At 36.0% G+C, this 22,178-nt stretch overlaps 3 protein-coding genes across 5 annotated transcripts; 2 read left to right on the top strand and 1 right to left on the bottom strand.

The window, feature by feature from the left end:
• Positions 1–1,711: 1,711 nt before the first annotated feature.
• LOC102612150 (ABC transporter B family member 13-like) lies at positions 1,712–7,416 on the bottom strand. 2 transcript variants are annotated; one of them, XM_006473624.4, is made up of 11 exons: positions 6,982–7,416; positions 6,596–6,889; positions 6,037–6,091; positions 5,763–5,938; positions 5,470–5,670; positions 5,123–5,382; positions 4,733–5,049; positions 4,428–4,651; positions 3,553–4,327; positions 3,226–3,467; positions 1,712–3,134 (listed from the first exon to the last, which is right to left on the bottom strand). In XM_006473624.4, the coding sequence occupies exons 1-11, from the start codon at positions 6,994–6,996 to the stop codon at positions 1,911–1,913; spliced, it is 3,783 nt and encodes a 1,260-aa protein (XP_006473687.2). In that variant the 5' UTR covers positions 6,997–7,416; the 3' UTR covers positions 1,712–1,910. The 2 variants fall into 2 exon arrangements, with proteins under 2 accessions (XP_006473687.2, XP_006473688.2); XM_006473625.3 differs by lacking the exons at positions 6,037–6,091; positions 6,596–6,889; positions 6,982–7,416 and having other exon boundaries at positions 5,470–5,618; positions 5,763–5,910.
• Positions 7,417–9,798: 2,382 nt separating this feature from the next.
• On the top strand, positions 9,799–13,004 carry LOC102612652 (rac-like GTP-binding protein 5). Its single transcript, XM_006473626.3, has 7 exons — positions 9,799–10,236; positions 10,430–10,517; positions 10,632–10,741; positions 10,846–10,909; positions 12,173–12,237; positions 12,342–12,407; positions 12,492–13,004. The coding sequence occupies exons 1-7, from the start codon at positions 10,138–10,140 to the stop codon at positions 12,591–12,593; spliced, it is 594 nt and encodes a 197-aa protein (XP_006473689.1). The 5' UTR covers positions 9,799–10,137; the 3' UTR covers positions 12,594–13,004.
• Positions 13,005–14,009: 1,005 nt separating this feature from the next.
• Positions 14,010–21,208, top strand: LOC102612955 (vacuolar protein sorting-associated protein 35B). 2 transcript variants are annotated; one of them, XM_052440745.1, is made up of 22 exons: positions 14,010–14,331; positions 14,411–14,507; positions 14,588–14,711; positions 14,793–14,978; positions 15,088–15,175; positions 15,368–15,424; positions 15,536–15,625; positions 15,728–15,850; positions 16,424–16,498; positions 16,581–16,640; positions 17,051–17,167; positions 17,340–17,579; positions 17,651–17,716; positions 17,931–18,020; positions 18,208–18,297; positions 18,691–18,780; positions 19,157–19,225; positions 19,382–19,462; positions 19,568–19,675; positions 19,756–19,859; positions 20,064–20,177; positions 20,443–21,208. In XM_052440745.1, exons 1-22 carry the CDS (start codon positions 14,239–14,241, stop codon positions 20,651–20,653), a joined length of 2,373 nt encoding a protein of 790 aa, XP_052296705.1. In that variant the 5' UTR covers positions 14,010–14,238; the 3' UTR covers positions 20,654–21,208. The 2 variants fall into 2 exon arrangements, with proteins under 2 accessions (XP_052296705.1, XP_052296706.1); XM_052440746.1 differs by lacking the exons at positions 14,010–14,331; positions 14,411–14,507; positions 14,588–14,711; positions 14,793–14,978; positions 15,088–15,175 and having other exon boundaries at positions 15,351–15,429; positions 15,540–15,625.
• Positions 21,209–22,178: the final 970 nt, after the last annotated feature.

Consider the following 22,178-nt stretch of genomic DNA (forward strand, 5'->3'; position numbering starts at 1 on the left):
TTTTAAGTACTTGAAGAGTGTAGAATTTTCCCAAATGGAAACCCGACAACTTGCCAATATACGTATGGCGTTGAGAGAACCTGCGTAAAAAATTAGCATTGTATGTATATAGCTCGTAGTGTATCGTGTTCTTCCTTCTTAAGCATGCAGTTGCGTCATGCGTGGACCCGATGACAATTAATGAGCTGCGTTATAATTGGCAAACCTCCTGTACTACTGAATCCGAATTTGCATACTATTGAATTCGTTAATTATGATAGCCAAGCTTAAGGACCACCCGAGGCGGCAGAATTTGATGATTTATTGTTGCTCCGTCTTTTCATTTTCCAATCAATTTTATACCAAATGTCCACCGTAAATGAGTCACCTGTAGCGCGATGGAATTGGAACCGTTGCAATTATGCTTCCCTTAAGATTTGACATTCAACCATAAATCAGTTCACACGTGTTCAGGCATTTTTTATAACTCACCAGTTTATCCGATTGAAGTCACCACTTTCGTAGCTCGTATGTATGCTTTTGTTCCGAGTTGTTGGTTGTCGAAGACAGCATTTTTCCCGAGTAATTATGCTTTTGTTGAAATCATAACTCTTGTAGTATGTCTATCACATTTTTTTTTAAAGTCATAAGTTAGTAAAAGACATCAATTTTTCTTAGTACGTTCGTTTATTGTTTCAAGTAATAAAGAATAATTTCACACGTTATTTATTCTAAGTCATATGTTAGTAAAAGACATCAAATTTTCTAAGCATGTTCGTTTATTGTTTCAAGTAATAAAGATAATGTCACAAGGTTATAAGGAACTAAACTTTTACATTAATAGACTTAACTCAAATTTTGTATGCCATCAAAGCGAGATTAATTAACGAAATGGGTCGTGTTAATTAAAATTAAATAGGATAATATTTTATAAATAATATTGGAATTAAATTTAATTATTCGAAGATTAAATTATTAAAGGATAAATTCTAAATATCTCTTCAACAAATTTATCAAGTAATATGTCCCAAGTCAAAGCTCACTTTAATAAATTGTACAATTTATCAAAAGGCATTGGAAAGAATCGGAGTTTTTGTTTTTATTGCCTTTTCTTGATATTGCCCCTGCTCTTTCAAATCTATCTAGGTCATGACAACAATATTATTCTGAAATATCAATGTCACTTGTTAAAACTCCATCAAATGTTTATATTTTTTCAAAGTTACTGTGTAATTCAAGTATTTAAAGATCATAATCTTTTTTTTTAAAGTCATGTAATTTTTTTTTATTACATGAGATTATAACTAATATTTATAAATCATACTATTATTGTGACCAATTTACATAAATTCTTATGGAACTCTACCTAAATTTTAACTCTCACTAATATTCAAAACCCCACAAGCGTAAAGTAAGAGTATTTCCTTCCTTAATTATATTGTATAATTGAGTGAAGGTAGTTTTCATATAAACATTCATTCTCTATTATTGTGTTCAAATAATAGGTCTTAAAGCACAACATACTTTACTAATATCCAATCTAAATGTAAAATTTTTGAACAATGACAATTTTATGTCCTTATAATTCACCGTAAATTTTAACTCGCAATCAGCTTGAAATGACAATATTATCAAATAACCTAATATACATGTCGTTTTGATAATTTGGAAAGTACTATAATTTTGGTAAATTTATTGAACACTATTAATATAAGGTTTACACAAAATAATATAAGCTTTTCTCAATTACTAGAATCGATTGATGATAATTGCCAAATTAGGCACATATTTTGTATACAATTCCACATTTAGAGATTAATATACTAAAAAATAAACACTTGCGTGCTTACATTTGTTATAGGCAGCAAATTATGTTTAGCTATAAGTCCTTGTTATTACTCAACCGTCTTGGTCCAGTTTATATAACGCAATTACTCCATAGCTTCTGGGTTCTTATCTTGCTGGAGTCTGATTAATTGCTTGTAAATACCATTCTCTTTTCTGAGAAGCTGTTCATGGCTTCCAATTTCAGCAACTTTCCCCTGTTGCAGCACTGCAATTTTATCTGCATTGCGAATGGTAGACAATCTATGTGCTACCATTATTGTTGTTCGCCCTTCCATGAGCTTATCAAGAGCCTCTTGAATCAAATTCTCAGACGCAGTGTCTAATGCGCTTGTGGCTTCATCTAATAGAAGAATGGATGGGTTTTTCAGTATTGCTCTAGCAATTGCCACCCTTTGCTTTTGACCTCCTGATAATTGCACCCCTCTGTCACCAACATGGCTTTGATACCCTTCGGGCATTCTACTGATGAACCCATGAGCATTTGCAGCTTTGGTTGCTTTCATTAATTCAATTTCTGATGCGTCCTCATTTCCGTACTTGATGTTTTCATAAATAGTTGTCGAAAACAATGCTGGCTCTTGCTGAACTAATCCGATTTTTCTCCTCAGAGATCTTAAGTTCAAAGTTCTGATATCATATCCATCTATCAGAACTGTTCCTGAAATGGGGTCATAAAATCTCATGACAAGGGAAATCACTGTACTCTTCCCAGACCCACTTTGGCCTACTACTGCAAGACTCCTGCCAGCTGAAACTTTGAGATTTAAGTTTTCAAATATTGTGATGTCAGGCCTCACAGGGTACTTGAAACTCACATTTCTGAGCTCTATGTTTCCCTTGATTTCAGTTACCTCTTTTGATGCAGGATCATCAGGTTGTATGGCGGTCTTTCTGTAGAGAATGCCAAAAACTGGCCCAAGTGCTTGTGACCCCTTCACAATGTCTGGTGCAAGGGCAAGTGTCTCAGCTACTGCCAGTGCTGTGATTATCAAAACCATGAAGGATTTCATTATGTCGCCAAAGTTGGAGCCTTTTTGCTTGATAAGAACTGATGCATACCAAAGGCCAAGTGCGTAGGAACACAGAGACAGCAACTGTGACACACCATAGCCGAATCCTGATATGTGGCCTCGCAAAAGTGCTTGCTTGTTGGGTTGGCTTAGTTCTGAGGCAAACTGGATCGAAATTCGTTTTTCAATGCCATATGCAGCAACTGTTCGTATATTAGCAATTGCTTCACGTGCTACAGAAGTTGCTCTAGAGTAGGCTCTGTTGTAATCTCCTCCAAAGCCTTTAAGAAAAAGTTGCTGGGAAAAAAAAAACATAAGAAAACATAAATTTGTAGTTGCAGGCGGAAAAGATGATTGAAATGATTACTTGATGATTTCTGTTACTTACCTCAGCCACGAAAGCTCCAATGAGCAGGGGCAAGGAGGCAGCGACAACAGCTGCCAAGCGCCAACTTAGTATAAAGGCTATGACAAATGCAGTCACTGTGAGAGCGACATTCTGCACAATTATTGAGAGGCGGTCAGCCAGAGCACTTCGTACTAAGGTTGCATCTGCAGCTAAAGTTGATATCAATAATCCTGTATTGTTCTCATCCAAATCAAACCAGCCAATCTCATTGGAAAGTATTGCTGCAGTTAATAAAAGAAAAAAAGATTTCAGTTTAATCTGTAAATGCATTGAGTATATAAAATTGAAAAGAGAAGATGAATGAACCTGAGAACATTGATAAGCGAACTCGAGCAGTCAAATGCTCTCCCATCAATGTATAAAAGTAGTGTTGCAACAGATACACGGGTATGGTAACAACCGCCAGTCCAACAAAAATAAGAGCTACCTGATCAACCACTCGTTTGATTTGAGAATCGTGAGGAGAGTAAAATGCAGTCAAGATATGAGTGATTCCAAGGGCAAAAAGAGGAGCTTCCATGCCAGCCAGAATTGCACCAACTGATCCAAGCACAGCATATGGCCACTCTGCTGCATTTAACTTGAGTAATTCCCAAATTGATGGGCTAGGAGCAAAGCTCTGATCACTTGACTGCAGTTCTCTTCTTTTACTTGACTCAAACTCGACATCATAGCGACGACTGCTGGGAAAGTCTCGGAAGCTAGAATGCCTGGAAGAACCAGAGTAACATATTGAGCTTGGATTTGAAAGATGTTCTGATGATTGCAAGTTCACGAGTGCCGCGTATTCGCCTCCCTTGGATATTAAGTCCACGTGAGTTCCACTTTCAACAACTTGACCATTCTTTAAGACCATAATTGTGTCCACATCTCGCACAGTAGATAAGCGGTGGGCAACAACTATTGTAGTCCGATTTGACATAATTTTTTCGAGAGCCCGCTGAACAATGAGTTCTGATTCCGCATCAAGAGCGCTGGTGGCCTCATCTAAAAGCAATATTTTTGGGTTTCTCAGCACTGCTCTTGCAATAGCAATTCTCTGTTTCTGTCCTCCAGAAAGCTGAGTTCCTCCTTCTCCAACCTAAATCCAACAAACCATCAACTATCAGTCAAAATAATAGCATCCAGTAATAGAAATAACAGCTTCCTATATATTAGAAGCGGTTTGGAAAATGACCCACCTGAGTTTGGTAACCATCAGGTAATCCTTCAACAAAAGAATGTGCATTAGCAGCTTTGGCAGCTTCTATTACCCGATCCATGCTTGCATCTTCTTTACCAAGAAGAATATTGTTGGCTATACTTGTGGCAAATAATGCTGGTTCTTGACTAACCAATCCCATCTGTTCTCTCAACCATTTTAACTGAAGACTCTTAAGATCATGCCCGTCTAGCAGTATTTTACCTAGTAAAAATTTGCAATATGTCAAATGACCTCTTTCAAGTTAATAGAAATTAACAGTTAATGCTTAGTAAAGTCAAATACCTGAAGTGGGTTCATATAAACGTTGTACCATTGATATGATTGTGCTCTTGCCAGATCCACTGGGACCAACAAATGCAAAAGTTTTGCCAGCGTCTACCGAAAAGTTCAAATTTTCGAAGACCATATGGGGTCGTGAGGGATAAGCAAAACAGACTTCAGAAAATTCAATTTGCCCCGCCAGTTTTGGCAGCGTAATTCCATCATCACCTGGTCTTTCAGAGGAGTGGGAATTTTCTTTAATAATACTGATAATGTTGGCAGCAGCAGCCTTGCCTTTAGCAATGGCAGCAAGGTTTGGAGCAGCTTGACCAAGAGCACTACATCGGGTAAAAAATGATTAACCAGTTACAGATTCCATAATAGCTATTATATTATTCAGATTAAACTTACAATCCACTAAAGATGACGTTGATAATTGTCGTGAATGCTTTGCCTCCATTTGTGTCTCCATGTCTGACGAGTATACCGGCATACCAGAGAAGCAATGCCCAAGCACAAAACAATAGCCCGTAGGTGAGGCCAACACCAATACCCTTTGCAACGCCACTTTTCTTCCCCTGTTTAAGGGCTTCCTTAAGTGAATGAGAATATGATTCTATTGCTTTCGCCTCTCCAACAAATGCGTACACAGCGCGCACTTGAGAAATAATCTGATCCATGCAAGTGGCGGTAACAAAATGAATTCCTGTGTTCTAATGGATATTGACGGCTTTTATGTATTAAGGACAATGCATTACCTCTTCCGCAACCTTTCCAGCTTCGCCGTAAGCAGCCTCACCTTTCTCAGATAATGTAGACATAGTTATGGTATAAGCTCCCCCTGCTACAGCTATTAATGGAACCACAGCCAACGTGAGCAGTGTCAGCTGCCATACTGACGTGAATCCTACGGCAAATCCAACAAAGAACTGAGAAAGGTAGCGCAAAGCATGGCCTGTCTGCATCGAGATATATAAGGATAGTATTAAGTAGCTTAATCAAATTTTTGTCTAACGTGCTAGCAGACATAGCTACTTGTATGCTGGTGTACCTTGTCACCAATTGCATCCTGCACTAGTATTGCATCGCTTGAAATGTGAAAAATGATATTAGAATCTCTGGCTTCCGTGTCAAAGAAACTCATGTCCTTCTTTAAAACTGACTGAAGATACTTGAGCCGCAAGCGAGCTGTCTGTCTCTCCCCAGTTTGCATCCAGAATGCAACGCCTGAAATGAATATCTCAATTGTGAATTTAAGGAAATCAGGTAAAAATGAAATAGAAAACTACGCTGCGCAGGTGAGACTTCAAATCCAAAAAGCATACCTATCCATGCCGATACCAAAGCAACAAGTCCAAGGTAGACCAAGTAAAGAGCATGCTGCAGACAAATGAATACAAGATCTCATATGAAAATTGGAATACCAACATCCTAAAACTATGATACAAAATAAACAGGCTGTTTTGTGGAGCGGAGAGAAAAGAGATCTCAGATGAAAGTTAGGCATTGGTAGAATGAAGCAGAAGAAAGCCTGGTCAGTCTTAGTAAGTACTAGTGCCATTTGAAGACAATAAAGATTGCCATGATCAGCATTTACAGAACCAACGCCTAAAAACCAGCTAAAACGTCGAGAATTATAACAAAATTTTTTAAAATCACTTCCAATCTTGTCAAATAAATTGAAATTCTTTGAAAAAATTCCTCTTGATTATATGAAGAATAAGAAATAGCAGTTAGTACAAGTTCAACACACCAGCCATATGCTCAAAAGTACTAGTACAGACAGTATCAGTAAGCTCTAAGAAAAGAGTCAAAGAAAGGAAACTTTAAAGCTTGATTTCCAAATGACAGCCACTGGAGGCATTCTTTTTATTTATATTTTACCTCAGAGATGCGAGAGGTCAATCTATGAGGATGTGAAGATAAATGTCCTAAAGAATCGATCATACGACCAAACAAAATGAAGAATACAGGAAGGGTAGCGCCATGGATGAAAGCCCCTAGACTTCCAAGGAACATCAATACACAGTCAATTTTATCAGCAGCAGCAAACAAACTGAGAAATGAACCACTCTGCTTTTTGCTTGGATTTGTTTGCTGCTTCATTTTTGGAATTAAGTTATCATCATTAACCCCACCACCACCAGACGTAGCTAGCTCAACTTCTTCCATCGGAGACTGCAAATTAATTTGTCAGAAAACAGGCGCCCAGAACAAAGGAAATAGATAGCTAAAATCAATCTTGAAAAAGGAACGTGAAAGGCAAGCACCAAGCAGTGTATCATGTGATGAAGTGCCCACGGACGTAAAGAAAAGGCAACTCCGCGACCTCCAATTAATGTAAATGTTTTAATTAGTTGGCCGTCCAACAACTCGATCGGCTGCTTAATTAACTGTCTATAAGTTATAAGTGTAACTGATGGTTAACGTATGGTGCTAAGGGCAAATACGTGAGCAAATAGCGAGTGCGTTAGCCGCTTTCGCTGGTTCATTTACTTGTCGATCATCTACTTTGCTTCTAATTTTGTTGCGTGGACCCTCTAACTCTTAACAATTAGCTGGCTGTGTTACGATAGATGTTCATCATTTACTGGAATAAAATTTGGGGTACCCGTTTAGTTGCAGTTAAGCATGTCACTTGAAAGTTGAACCCTTATCGTGACAGAAAGAGGAAGGCCTGATATCGACCTCAAACCTAATTGTATTGGCTTTCATTTGTGGCTCAAAGTTATTTATCATACCAGCTTCAATTCATGCATGCACATGAAAAGATATCACAATTATTAGAGGTTGAAACGGAAAAGCAAACAGAAGGAAACGTAACAATATCTTTATCACTGCATTAAATTTAAAATGTTGAAAAACTGGACCGTATTGAATAGTTTTTTACCTTAAATTGTCATCATCCTTTGTTTCATGATTAAATTTGAATCGTACGGAAGGATTCTTAAGTCTTAACCATCTACTAATTAAAAAGGCCAGTTGATTTATCTGCTTGGTTTTTCAGTAAAGCGAACGAAGACGAAGAACAAGAACATTGCTTGATTGAGAAGTAGTCCCATAAACCTGACACATATCATCTTCATACTTGAACTAAGGTTTTTTTTTTTTTTTTTTCCTCCAATTGTTATTATATATCTATCTATCTATCTAATGAGAATTTAGATACATACATACGTAATACAATCTAAAAATCTATTGAGACTAATTGACGAAGTGAAAATGTTGAAAGTAAATTGATAGAAGAAATAGAGGTTTTTGAATAATGATAAATTTTATTAAAAAATTCTGAACGAATAAAATTAGGGTTTTGAACTCCTTTTGTAACAAGTCTAAATATCACAAATTTATCAAAATAGGCAAATTCGAAATATAATATGATAATTAAATTTTTCTAATTAAAATAAGAAAAGGAAAACAAATAACACTAAAATTCAAGTTCTAAAAAAAAGATAAAAATTCTAGAAAAATCAACAAAAATAAGAAAAAAAATCTTAAAACTAAGAACCGACTAGGAAAAAAGCAAAATTTTAAGCTCAACCTCGGGGCAGAACGACATAAGCAATTATAGGTTAAATTCGTTTCCTCAAAATATTCGAAACGGTATATTATATGCCGAAAACAGATACCTATAACTCAAGTTATGGCCTCTAAAAAATATATCGCTTGTAATACACAACTACCCTACATCACTAATTTTGATCTAATCCCACTAATATTTGAGAGATACATCGATTCCTATTTTCTTTTTTGTGGAAAAAAAATAAATAAGGAGCCCCTCTAAAATCAAAATTCCAAAGACTCAAAAATCAGAAAATACATTGAGATCATTACTTTCTTTTTTTTTTGGGGGAGGGGGGAGGAGGTATAGTGTGTCTACTGTCTACGATCTTATTCAAGAGGGGATTAGCAACTGTAGAATAATAATAGCCCGCAACATATAGAAATGAAATGGGCCAGCCCAAGCAATTTTAGTTAAGAAATTATGATGTTGCTGGAGAGTTGGTATGTACCATTCTCAATAAGCCGAAGCACATGCGAGCTGGCACCAAACTCATCCCCATCCCATGTGCTACCCACCAAATTAAAAGTAATGCCGTACTTAATTAGCGTAATTAACGGAATCGAAATTATCGACACTCTGGAAGTATCCCAACAAATTCTTTCGTACGCTAAAAATCAAATTTTAATTTCCAAACTGCCTGAGAGTTTTTTTATTTATTTTTCTCTCCCTCTTTTCGGGATTTTGCACAGGCAACTAAACATCTGCGTCAATTCACAATGAAGCACGTCGGTACAGGGCTGAAGATTCTATATAAACCCGATAAATTAGTGTTAAAACGAATAATAATGGAATGACACTGCCCCGCACGTTCACGTGGGACCCCGTAACATTCTACTTTTCTGTGTGGCTCTATTTTATTAGTAGTTTTGGCGGAAAGTTATTGGATTAACAGACGCACAAGTCAAAGAGCTTTCTTTTTTTTACTTCTCTCTCTCTCTCACTCTTTTTTCTTCCCAAAAATGGTCTTTTTAATTTCAAAAGTATAAAACAGCTTGAAACAATTTTAGTTACATATTTTCAATATTTTATTTATTTTATCTGTTATAGAAATAATAACTATTAAAAATTAAAAATAAGACACGATTTCTCACGAGTTCTATTAATAAGCAATTAAACTGTTACAATTTGTGCCCTTATGGGTATTACTTACTTTAGTTAATATATATATATATATATATATATATATATATATATATATATATATATATATTTCGTTAAAAATAAAATTCTACTATTGAAATTCCACTCGTTTGAGTGTAGATCAAATTTAATTATCATTTGATTAAAAAGTCACTATTTAAAATTTAAGTGATAAAATCATAGTTATTTTATTAATAAATTTGGTCAATTTAGGTGAAAATAAGGGTTTTTTTTTTTTAAAGATAATGAAGGTCCGTTTTATTTGCCTCTATGTTTTAAAAAATAATTTTAATTATTGTATGGAAAATGAAGATATTGCGGTAAATGATGTTAAGGAGTTGTTGGTTACATAGCTGGCAAAAGGTTGGCTAGGTCAGCTAACATTTCAACCGCAAAGCGATTTCTTTCCCCTTCTCTTTCCTCTCTCATTGGCCATCCCTCGCTTTCTTTTTTTGGTTGGCATTGTTGCTTTCGCCGCTGCTCTCTCTCTCTCTCTCTCTCTCTGTCTCTCTGCAGATTAGGGTTTAATTACCTTCGCTACCTTAATTCAAGACTTCTTTTCACTCAATTCCTGAGCTCCCGTTGACGAACTGAGTTGTTCTCTTTTAGTCTTCGAAATGAGTGAAGTCTGTGGCAAGAAGTGCACGTAAAGAACCTGAGCAGTCTTCCAAGGGCATTGTCGGAATAAACTAAAAAAGAGAATAGAGATCTGGTGGCGCAAATGAGCGCGTCGAGGTTCATAAAGTGCGTCACTGTCGGTGACGGCGCCGTCGGAAAAACTTGCATGCTTATTTCTTACACCAGCAACACTTTCCCAACGGTCAGTGACTGCTTCTTCTCTTTTTTCTTCTTCTTTAATCCTATTATTTGCCCTTTCTTAATTTCTTATTGATTGTTGCATTGTTATGCCGTTTCGGTTGTATGATCGAAATTTGTATTTTGCTTAATTACTATTAAGTACTTCAATAATGAGATTTCTTTACATAATTTGTAACTATTCGTTGGGAAAACAGGACTATGTGCCAACTGTCTTTGACAATTTCAGTGCGAATGTGGTTGTTGATGGGAGTACGGTCAACTTAGGGTTATGGGACACTGCTGGTAATTTGATGTTTCATTATTTTGTATTTATTCGTCTTTGATTTTTGCTCATTTATTTGTTCAAGTGATGAAAGGTTCTGCTTGAATTGATGAATTGTGTTTGCATATTAACAGGTCAGGAGGATTACAATAGATTGAGACCGTTAAGTTATAGAGGAGCTGATGTGTTTATTCTTGCATTCTCACTGATTAGCAAGGCCAGCTATGAAAATGTCGCCAAGAAGGTTTTTAATTGTTCATGGCTTCTTATTTGGACATGATATGTCTTTGATACGAATTGTGTGGAGATACTGTTTGCTGATGAATGGTTTTCTTGGTTTTGTTTCAGTGGATTCCAGAACTGAGGCACTATGCGCCTGGTGTTCCAATAATTCTTGTTGGGACTAAGCTAGGTAAGATTTTTTGTGACCCCTACTTTTTATTATGGTTCTTATTTTTAAGTATTTGTTAGTAGTCTTGTTTTTGTGGAGGTCGATTGGTTTGACTCCCTAGCGACCAGATGTTCGGCAAATATTTCTGGGATTGTAACCATGTGGCCAACTGCCATAGATCATTTGAACTGTAAGGGCGAGGAGAATGCATGTTTTTGAAAGAAAGATTTGTAGTTCCTGAAGATCAGAGAGTTGCTATAAATGAAAAGTGTAATTAAGATAGATTGATTATTATTCAGGTATGGTAGATGATACTTTTAGGACTGTGACCGTAATATCCCTTTCCCTGCTCCACACAGACTGGTTTAGTGATTAGGGATGTTTTGTTTAGGTTATGGGGGGCCCTCATTTCCTGTTAAACAAATGAAATCAGTAGCCCGTTGATGTTCATTCAAGTCAGGGAATAGGGATGCAATATCCAGATACATTAGAAAATGTCATTTAGTTCGTTATCCTTCTTTCAGATGTGTACATGTGCTTTAAGATATGAATTGACGTATATCCTGCCTTTATTGAGAATCAATGAAGTTATTTGTTTTGGCGTTTTATGTGTTTACAAGATAGTGCTAGTCCTGTATGGAATATCTTTGTTATATGTTCTGAAGGTATCAATGATAAGATGTTTGTGGAATTCTCCCTGGCATAGAATAAGCTAGCATATGTTTGTTATTGTCATCTACAATTTTCCTTGGTTTTGATTGATTGATTGCTCAGTTGCTTTTTGTTGGCTCCTTTGATTGATTTTCTTCAATAAATATTTGTATCCAATTGTAAGATTGTTCTGTGGCTGGGGATGATTGGTTGTGAAGATCTTTCATTTTAGGATAGTCAAACCTTTGTGGCAATTCCGGGGGGAGCTCCATTCTCATAGTTTTGATTTCAGTTCTTATGAACTAATCTGTATTCCTTTCATATATCATCTGTTTCCTTGTATTTTTTTCCCTTATATTATTTATCTCGATGATGAATTTAAATAGTGGCAGTTACTGATTCGGTCCAGAAGGATTAGTCAGACTGTATTTTCATTTTTACCTTCAATTGTGTGTTGGCCATGCCAACTTTAAATCATGGTTAGACTTTGATTGATGCTAGCGATTGAAAGTTCCTAATCTCATAACTTTGTTGTAACCTCTGTTCTGCAGTTTGTTCTTATTGTGAATGCTTTCAATCTCTTTTTCTCTATAAAAATGCCCTCGGATTCTATATGGTCTTTGCCATTTGCAGATCTTCGGGATGATAAGCAGTTCTTTATTGATCATCCAGGTGCAGTACCAATTACTACAGCTCAGGTAGAGTACAAGCATCCTGTGTGTTTGTATTATTTTGCATTACTCTTTCTCTTCTTCCCTAAAACTTTTCAACTTTTTGGTCTGAAATTGCTTTTTCTCTGAAGGGAGAGGAACTGAGGAAGCTGATTGGATCTCCTGCATACATCGAATGTAGTTCAAAGACACAACAGGTGTGCATATTCTGTTCGTCACTTGGCACTTAAATCATGTTCTTGCCCTTGTAATTGATGGGGAGTTATGTGATGCAACTGCAGAATGTGAAAGCAGTTTTTGATGCTGCTATAAAGGTGGTGCTCCAGCCTCCAAAGCAAAAGAAAAAGAAGAAGAAGTCACATAGGGCTTGCTCCATACTGTGAACACAGGAAAGACTAGGTCTTGACAAGAAAAAATGACTTGAACTGCCAGTCTAACTGCAGTCTTTCCGTTGCTGTATCTTATCCCATTTCGAGCCCTTTCAAAAGGAAGCAGCAAGCTAGCGTGGTGTATAATCGCAAACTGACATTCTAGGGATTTATGTGAAAGCATCATCAGATGGTTTATTTCTCAGTTTTTTTTCTTATTAGCCCTGATGCATATTTGATGACTAAGCAATTCCTTGTTAACATGTACGCCTCTTTTGCTTTTCATGTTGTATTTTATCTTGTGTATGAATCAGATTTAGATGCTTATTTTGTTTTGTGCAAAAGATTCGGCCAGTAGTGGCTACTTGAGTTCTTGTCTTGTAACATCAATGTGTTTGATAAAGGTCGTCGTTAGCTTGTTACGCATCCAATTTGTTTGAGACACTAACTGCAATTAACAAAACTCTTTTTATTACCAAACGATGTAAAACAGAAGCTTTAATTTCTTAGTAGATGTTGATTCGATGGTGCATCGGCTAATGATTTTTTCAATCTGTAATTAAAGTCGTGTTTAAAATTGAGGTGTTGTAAAAATAAAAGTTAGTAATATGTTGTAAATATAAAATTTAAATAATAGTTTAGATAAAATTATTAAAGATATAATAAATTTTTTATTATATAAGTGAAAAATCATATCAACATAATTTTTAAATTATAGTTGTCAATCTCAAACGCACTCTAAATATGCATGATGATTGTATAAAACTAGAAAGATTTTTTAGTTTGCAAGTAAAATTGATGGATGGTATATAACCAGAAACTTGTAAACAATTAGTAAATTATTTGGAAGATGTTCGAAGATTAGGTTATTCATCGAAAGATTGTGTTTTATGATGGGTAAAATTTATTATTTATCTTTTGGATCTTGAATTGACGGTGTTTTACTACTGGCAAAAGCTATTAAGTATTTATTTATTTTTTGGTCTTATTTTGATCGAAAATGGAGGGGTCTCAGGTACATGGTAATGCTAATTAATTTAGTTGTTTTCTTATTACATAAGATTATTATTTATATTACAACTCATATTACATAAGAGTATAATTGATATTTATAAATCAGACTATTACTGAGACTAATTTACATTAATATTTATAAAATATTATCTAAATTTTTAACCCTCACTAATATTTGAGAAATATTTAGCTCACATTTAATAAAGAAGAAGACTATTTTTACTTAATTACATATTATAATTAAAGAATAAATTACCCTCACAAAACATTTTTGGAGTTCGAATTCGGAGGGCAGCAGCCCTGCCCATCCGGAAAAAGGCCGAGTGGCTATTAATTCAGCTGTTAAATTCAATTGAGGTGGGAAAAAAGGGTCTGGCTCCGGATTAGGCTAAAACTCCAAAGCCGAAAAAAAAAAAAGGTCCAACACTTGTGACTCTGGAACTCAATCAAATGTATTAATTATGCCATCGATCGAAGGCTTCTCTATGTATGTTACAGTAAACATAAGAAAACGAATATAAGTGACGCAACTTTCGCACGACTAAGTAAACAGTGCGTTCCTTCTCAAATAACTCAGGCTCCCTTGTTAATCTAATTTCCTCCTCCATCAAGTCGAGGCTCCAATCGAATCAAATTAGAGAGCAATATGATGTTAAGCGGAGACGAAGACGAAGAGAAATGGCTGGCGGAAGGGATCGCCGGCGTCCAACACAATGCCTTTTACATGCATCGCGCTCTGGTACCTTCTCAAATTCTAATTCCAACAAGCCCTAGCTTTCTATTAACCCTCGATCTAAACTCTAAATTTACAATCTCAGGACTCCAACAATTTGAGGGAAGCTCTTAAATACTCGGCTCAGATGCTCTCCGAGCTTCGAACTTCCAAACTCTCCCCGCACAAATACTACGAACTCTGTAGCTTTCCTTATTTGTCCTTCTTTCATATGTTTTCTTTTCTTTTCATTTATTTAGTAATTTTTTTTTCCTTTCTGGAGACATGCGAGCTTTTGATGAATTAAGGAAACTAGAGATGTTTTTCAAAGACGAAAGCAGGCACGGTGTGTCAATCATTGATCTTTATGAGCTTGTTCAACACGCTGGCAATATTTTGCCTAGATTGTAAGTGACAATTAGGTCTTCTTATGTAAGCCACATTTTAATTTTCTTAGATTGAAATTGATGTTGTTAATTTACTACCAGGTATCTGCTATGCACAGTAGGTTCTGTTTACATTAAATCTAAAGAGGCTCCTGCAAAGGAAGTTCTTAAAGATCTTGTTGAAATGTGTCGCGGTGTTCAGCATCCGATACGTGGATTATTCTTAAGAAGTTACCTTGCTCAAGTCAGCAGAGATAAGTTGCCTGATATTGGTTCTGAGTATGAAAGGTAAGCAGATAATCTGGTTTAATATCTTCTTTATTGTTAAAAAATTTAGAGTTTGGTAATTTGATTAATTTGACTGCTTTACCTTTTGCATTTAACTCCATTGTTGCAGAGATGCTGAGACTGTGATGGACGCTGTAGAATTTGTGCTGCAGAATTTTACTGAGATGAATAAGCTTTGGGTTCGAATGCAACATCAGGTTTCTTGTCCTTCTGCTAACTCTTATTGTGTTTGTACATGCATGGCACCAGAGTACTTGCATGCCATAAAAGTAGAAATGAATCATCAGAGCATGATTTTTTGGTCATGCAGGTGTTATGGTGCTAGTGAATCATTCATTCTCTTTGGTGATCCTGAGTTGAGGCCTTCAATTGGGCTTTCTGGTCTGCAGGGACCTGGTCGCGTAAGAGAGAAGCGGGAAAAGGAGAGGAATGAGCTTCGTGATCTTGTAATGTCAAAACCTGAAATTTATTGCTAGATGAAAGTATGAAACAGAACATGCATATACAATGTTTCCTCGGAGAAGTCTCACTTCTATTTTCTGGAATTCTTTTACCAGGTAGGAAAAAACCTTCATGTTCTCAGTCAGATTGAAGGCGTTGACCTTGAGATGTACAAAGAAAATGTTCTTCCTAGAGTGTTAGAGCAGGTCAAATGATATGATGCTTTTTTCAAAACTTGTGTTCTGATCTAGAGAATATCTTAATATCTTGATTATCTTTCTAAGATGAATCCAAATTGGCTTGTGCAGGTTGTAAACTGTAAAGATGAACTTGCCCAATATTATCTGATGGATTGCATTATTCAGGTCTTTCCAGATGAGTATCACTTGCAAACCCTTGAGACACTATTGGGCGCCTGCCCCCAGCTTCAGGTTTGTTTCATGGGTTAAACTGGAGACTATTTCCTCTTCAGATAATCAAACTGCTGAGCTTCTGATCTTTCTATATTCAGTGTCTAAGGAGTTTCAAGATTCTTCACACCCCCCCACCCCCCCCCGCCCACCCCCCATCTAAATTGGGATGGGGTTTTGAGATAGGGAGTTATAATTTTTTATAGGGTGATTGGGTAAACTTTTTTATAGCACAAATAGTCTTAGTTTTTTGTTTTTTCAGCGGACAGCTGGTCCACTCTCTGTTCTAGATCTCCGTTATTAATACATATTTCAGTTTCTGATCCCCCAGGAAATACAAAGGTGATTCTGGAATTGAGAAAAATTATCAAACTACATGGTCCTTATAACATTACATATAAGGCCTACAAGGTTGTTTAAGTGTTCTGATTTCTTGCTTCAGCCTTGAATGACGGAGATACAACTCTGATTAAAAATTTTATGATAAAATTTTGTTCAATTCAAATGTCAAATGTCAAATGCAATTTTCTTTCTTTCTGAATTTGGGAGATATGCTGTTACTATTTTCCTTAATGCATAATCTTTTATTCTCAGCCAACAGTTGACATCAAGACAGTGCTATCTCGACTAATGGATAGGTTGTCAAATTATGCTGTTTCGAGTGCAGATGTGAGTTATCCATATTCTATTTTTGCATGTTGTTCTGTTACACTTGGTTGATTATGGTTTTATGTTTTCACCCTTTATCCAGGTACTACCTGAATTTCTTCAAGTCGAAGCTTTCGCTAAACTGAGCAATGCCATTGGGAAGGTAACATGGCTGCTGCCATGAGGCTGCAAATGTACTTTGTAATATTTGCAATTCTTGAAAACATACATAATTGTAGAAGTGAAACTTAAAAGGACCTTGGTATTAAGCCAAGAGAAACATGAAAAGTGAGATCTAAAGGAGTATTTTCCATACTTTTTTGTGCAAGATCCCAGTGGATGATGACATGATGAGTATAAAAAATTACTAAAGGTTCAGTTTCTAGAAAGAGTTATCATATGTGAGAAATGAGTGTGAATTAAATGACGATACCTAAATTTTTCCCCTTTTTTCATCTTTCTCTGTTTTCTCTGAGGAAGGATGTGGAATTAGGTGGGAAGAATTAGTGTTAGTTGCTCAACTCTAGTCTGGAGTTGTTTTACACAATTTTATCAGCAATTTCTCAATTGCAGGTGATAGATGCACAGGTTGACATGCCTATTGTTGGAGCTATATCTTTGTATGTCTCTCTTCTTACGTTTACACTCCGAGTTCATCCTGATCGGCTGGATTATGTCGATCAAGTGCTGGTATGTTTCCTTTAAGTGGTATGTGTTGAAGTGCCCATGTTTTTTTCTTTTCAGTTTGACGTGCTGGGCCTGCTTCATTGTGTCTTTTTTTCACTCCTATTTGCATGTTGATAGCACTGGACAATGCTGTAGAGGGCTTGATGGTTCTTTGTTGTGATAAATAATCTTACAGGGTGCATGTGTTAAGAAGCTATCTAGTGCGCCAAAGCTTGAAGACAGTAGGGCAACCAAACAAGTTGTTGCACTTTTAAGTGCTCCATTGGATAAATACAATGATATTCTCACTGCCTTGACACTTTCTAATTATCCCAGAGTTATGGATCACCTTGATGATGGAACAAATAAAGTGATGGCAATGGTTATTATTCAAAGTATAATGAAAAACAGCACTTGCATATCAACTGCAGAAAAGGTATAGTTCCCTATTTTCTCTGGTGATATCAAATTTTCCTCTTAAAAATGTGCTTAATGTGCTCATTGTAGGTTGAGGTGTTGTTTGAACTAATAAAAGGGCTCATCAAAGATTTGGATGGAGCTGCTCAGGATGAGGTATATATCAAAAGTTTCATTTCCGTCGGAATTCTCTTGTAAACTTGTGTTTGAATTTAGATTGACCCTTAATCTGCTGTTCATTCTTCATTTATTATTATGTTATATCTTGGTCTTAGGATTTATCTATTTTGCTTAATTTATATTAATGGGTAGTGACCCCCTTTTTGTTGTATATCTTGTTGGTGGCCTGGCATTGTATATCTGCCAATAGCTTGACGAGGAGGATTTCAAGGAGGAACAAAATTCTGTTGCTCGTCTCATACACATGCTTTACAATGATGACTCGGAGGAAATGTTGAAGGTGAGTATAACATTGTCACATTTCAAATGTCTTCTATTGCTAGTCTCACTATTATCCTTTCTCCTGGAAACATTTGGATCTGTTTAGCAACTCTCTCCTATGCTTGGTTATAGCTTTCTCTGTTATATCTTGGTTATTTCCTGTTAGATGCTTACATAATTCTCTTATATGATTTTCTAAAATTCAGATAATATGTACTGTAAGGAAGCATATTATGACCGGAGGACCGAAACGGCTACTGTTTACCGTTCCTCCTCTTGTCTTTTCTGCTCTCAGGGTAAGTTTCTTTTATTTTCAGCTTGTCTCTTTATTATATCAGTGCATTCATCTCTACAGTACTTGAATATGGTACATTCAGTTGTATAAAAACATGAGACAGTGCATCTGGGGTTGAGGGATCAGAACGTAGTTTGCTATGAGTTTATTTTACCTCCATGATATTAAATTATTATATCAAGTGTGAACTTAAAAGGACAATAATTTTAGATGGTAGTTTGTATTATTTGAAATTCTCAACTTAGCAGCACTACTTCATTTTCTTCATGGATGTTTGATGCACTTAAACATACTGCAGAAGTTACCTCTTGTATTTAAGAATGCACAGGACTTCTCAATCATGGTCTTTTAGAATGACACGTGAAGGAACTCTACTGTGGTTTCTATCTTGCAGTTGGTTAGGCAATTGCAGAATCAGGATGGAGATGTAGCTGGAGAAGAAGAACCTGCAACACCGAAGAAAATATTTCAGCTCTTGAATCAGGTTACTGTTTAATAAATTGTATAGTTTCTTCTAAGAAGAGGTTTCACAATCTTGATGTCCTTAGGTTAATTATCATCTAAGCAATTATGTCACAATCTGTTAAGTTAGACGTTTTCTTTCGTTGCCACACTATTGTTTTTCTTAACGACGTAAATCTTGTGTCATTTGGACTTACCATTACAACCTAGAGCTGGTTTGGGATTCCTTTTCCTGTTGCCTGAATGTGATTATTTCCAACTTTGGATTGTTCTTGTGGCAGCACTCATGAGAAAAGTGTTTTATACTACCGTAAGCTTGTTTCCTTATTCAGATAATATATCTCTTATCTGATTTTTTTTTAATTAATCATATCTGTGCTTATGCTATCTGCTTCCAGACTATTGAAACTCTTTTATATGTTCCATCACCTGAAATGGCATTGAGATTATACCTGCAATGTGCTGAGGTAAGTTTTGGCTAATCTCATTTTGAAGCATTAGTTTTTCTTATAATGGATCTTTTAGTTACTAAAAGTTTTAGCACATAATTTATTTTAAAACTATATCCTACAGAACTCATTCCTGCCTTTAACCTCTAATAATTTTGGTTTGTTGGCAATCAGGCTGCTAATGACTGTGATCTCGAGCCTGTTGCCTATGAATTTTTCACTCAAGCATTTATGTTATATGAAGAAGAAATTGCGGTAACTTTTCATGAATAATTTACTTAGTTGTTGCCATCATTATGATGATGTCCGCTTGGCACTCTTCAATTTGCTTTTTTAACATTTATATGTCCTTGCTTTTAGGACTCCAAAGCCCAGGTGACAGCAATACATCTGATAATTGGAACTCTACAGAGGATAAGTGTATTTGGTATTGAGAATAGGGATACTTTGACACACAAGGCCACTGGGGTAATAATGCATGGATTTCATCTAATTATTGTGCTTGGTTGGTATCCCAAAATCTTTTTAACAATTTTGCTTTGGGTCAGTATTCTGCAAGGCTTTTAAAGAAACCCGATCAGTGCCGAGCAGTTTATGCATGCTCACATCTCTTTTGGGTTGATGATCAAGATGGTATTAAGGACGGAGAAAGGTGCATAGCCTCAAACCTAACATCAAAGGATATTAACTCTGGTTCAAATTCATGCATCAAATTTACATGCATATTTGTATACTGAGCTGTGTCATTATCATATTTTAATGGTCAGTTTCTTATGGGGATGGAATTGTATATCTAGGCATAGTAACCATATCTTCCTTTTTAACTATATGATTCTTAGTATTTCCATGATTGTAGGGTCCTCCTATGCCTAAAGCGTGCCTTGAGGATTGCGAATGCTGCTCAACAAATGGCCAATGTTGCACGGGGTAGCAGCGGGCCTGTAGTTCTCTTTGTTGAAATACTTAACAAGTTAGTGACCCTGAGATTTACCAAATCAATTCTTTCCCTCTCAGACTTTAGCCTTATGCCATCTGGATTTTCATTTTTAATGGGGTGGCAACTCTTTGGTCTACCCCTCGGGGGTCAGTTAACCTTGTCATTCCATCCATTTCACTGGGTTTAAGCCAAATGATTTTGTTTTTGCTTGATAGAGCGGGAGAGAGTACTGGTCTTCTAGCCAAATGACTTGTGTTTTTCGCTTGGAAACTTAGATAATTTCGCTGCTATGTTTCAGGTACCTCTATTTTTTTGAGAAAGGAAACACACAGATCACAGCTTCAGCAATACAAAGCCTCATTGAGTTAATCACTAGTGAGATGCAGAGTGAGTCCACAACCCTAGATCCTGCTGATAATGCTTTCTTTGCGAGCACGAAACGGTACATTGAATTCCAGAAAAAGAAAGGTGGTGCAATGGGTGAGAAATATGATCCCATCAATGTGTGACTTTTTTGAGCTCGATACAGAAAACTTCTCGGAAAAGTAAATACAAAACCCCCCCCCCCCCCCCCCCCCCCAAGTGTCAAAGTCTTAGATTCATTATTTTCATGTCACAAATGAAAAGAAAATTGATTTCTTCTGTTTAAGGGTTTTATTGTCGCTGTCACCTTCACAGGTTTCTGTAACTTTAAGTGTAATAAAAAAAAAATTTTTTTTAGGTGTTAAGTTGTTAACCTATGGATTATAATCATGGCACTTGTGTCCTGATGCTGAGCATACACTTGTGTCCGGCTACTGTAATGGGTGAGAAATATGATCCCATCAATGTGTGACTTTTTTGAGCTCGATACAGAAAACTTCTCGGAAAAGTAAATACAGACCCCCCCCCAAGTGTCAAAGTCTTAGATTCATTATTTTCATGTCACAAATGAAAAGAAAATTGATTTCTTCTGTTTAAGGGTTTTATTGTCGCTGTCACCTTCACAGGTTTCTGTAACTTTAAGTGTAATAAAAAAAAAATTTTTTTTAGGTGTTAAGTTGTTAACCTATGGATTATAATCATGGCACTTGTGTCCTGATGCTGAGCATACACTTGTGTCCGGCTACTGTGCATATTGTAATACGAGGGGGAAAAAAAAAAGAGAGAGAGAGAGAGAGAAGAAATGAGAGATGATGAATGATACGAAATTACCGCTGCAAGTCAAGTTTGTCGAATGAGTAAGGACAGCAAAATGATCCTCTCTCTTTATTTTTGCTTGAGTGGCAGATCGAATGGAATGATTTATTGACAGATCATTGTCAATGAAGTTTTGCATATTCAACTATGGCATTGATCGTGCATGCTTAACTCTACTAGTGGATATTGGAGAGATCAAATTTTTTAACCAAAAATCTGGGTAATTTGCCTGCGAGATTTTTCAATTTTGGAATTTTCTTAAAACAAAGAGAAATCGGCGTGTGCGGTGACTGTGCGTTTGTTGGTTTCGGCTTTTGAGAAAGAAACTTGATTTTTCTTACCTTACGAAGCCGTGCACCCAATGGAACTTTGACTTTCAAACTAAAATTAAACAAGCCGTTCCAATTACTTTTTTTTTTATAAATTAATTATTTTTAATTATTCACGCTTATTTTTCAAAACTTTTATTGATCTTGTATTTTCTTTTAGAAGACGAAAACAAAAAATTCATCAATTTACTTTTTTTTTAAAAAAAGAATAATTTAAAATATTAAAAAATAAAAAGAATTATTTAAATTTTTTTATAAAAATAATCAATTCAACAAGAGTAATCTAAAATTTACCGCCAATAAGTACACGTTAACCACGTTTTATTATTAATCTTCACTGTCACATTAGGTGCACCAATAGCACAGGCGGCCGCGGCTAATTGCTTACGTCAGGTGAGGTTGTTGTTGTGTTTTTGATAAGCAAGTAGTTTACAACGGTCAAACATTCAATAAATACGAAGATTCCTGTCGTCTCTTCTTATCTTTGTATATTAAAATCCTTTTGTTCTTTTTTGAATGATCGAAT

Source organism: Citrus sinensis, chromosome 5 (assembly GCF_022201045.2).
Source record: "Citrus sinensis cultivar Valencia sweet orange chromosome 5, DVS_A1.0, whole genome shotgun sequence".
Lineage (NCBI taxonomy): Eukaryota > Viridiplantae > Streptophyta > Magnoliopsida > Sapindales > Rutaceae > Citrus > Citrus sinensis.

What these genes read in the sequence shown, in the direction of transcription:
- LOC102612150 (XM_006473624.4), bottom strand. An exon ending in CTGATGGTTACCAAACTCAG is followed by an intron (nt 4,328 to 4,427) that starts GTGGGTCATTTT and finishes TGTTGGATTTAG; the next exon opens with GTTGGAGAAGGAGGAACTCA. An exon ending in TTGGAGCTTTCGTGGCTGAG is followed by an intron (nt 3,135 to 3,225) that starts GTAAGTAACAGA and finishes TTTTTTTCCCAG; the next exon opens with CAACTTTTTCTTAAAGGCTT.
- LOC102612652 (XM_006473626.3), top strand. Translation starts at nt 10,138, where the DNA reads ATGAGCGCGTCGAGGTTCATAAAGTGCGTCACTGTCGGTGACGGCGCC. An exon ending in CCAGCAACACTTTCCCAACG is followed by an intron (nt 10,237 to 10,429) that starts GTCAGTGACTGC and finishes TTGGGAAAACAG; the next exon opens with GACTATGTGCCAACTGTCTT. An exon ending in AGGGTTATGGGACACTGCTG is followed by an intron (nt 10,518 to 10,631) that starts GTAATTTGATGT and finishes GCATATTAACAG; the next exon opens with GTCAGGAGGATTACAATAGA.
- LOC102612955 (XM_052440745.1), top strand. Translation starts at nt 14,239, where the DNA reads ATGATGTTAAGCGGAGACGAAGACGAAGAGAAATGGCTGGCGGAAGGG. An exon ending in ATTATGTCGATCAAGTGCTG is followed by an intron (nt 17,168 to 17,339) that starts GTATGTTTCCTT and finishes ATAATCTTACAG; the next exon opens with GGTGCATGTGTTAAGAAGCT. An exon ending in GGTATTAAGGACGGAGAAAG is followed by an intron (nt 19,860 to 20,063) that starts GTGCATAGCCTC and finishes CCATGATTGTAG; the next exon opens with GGTCCTCCTATGCCTAAAGC.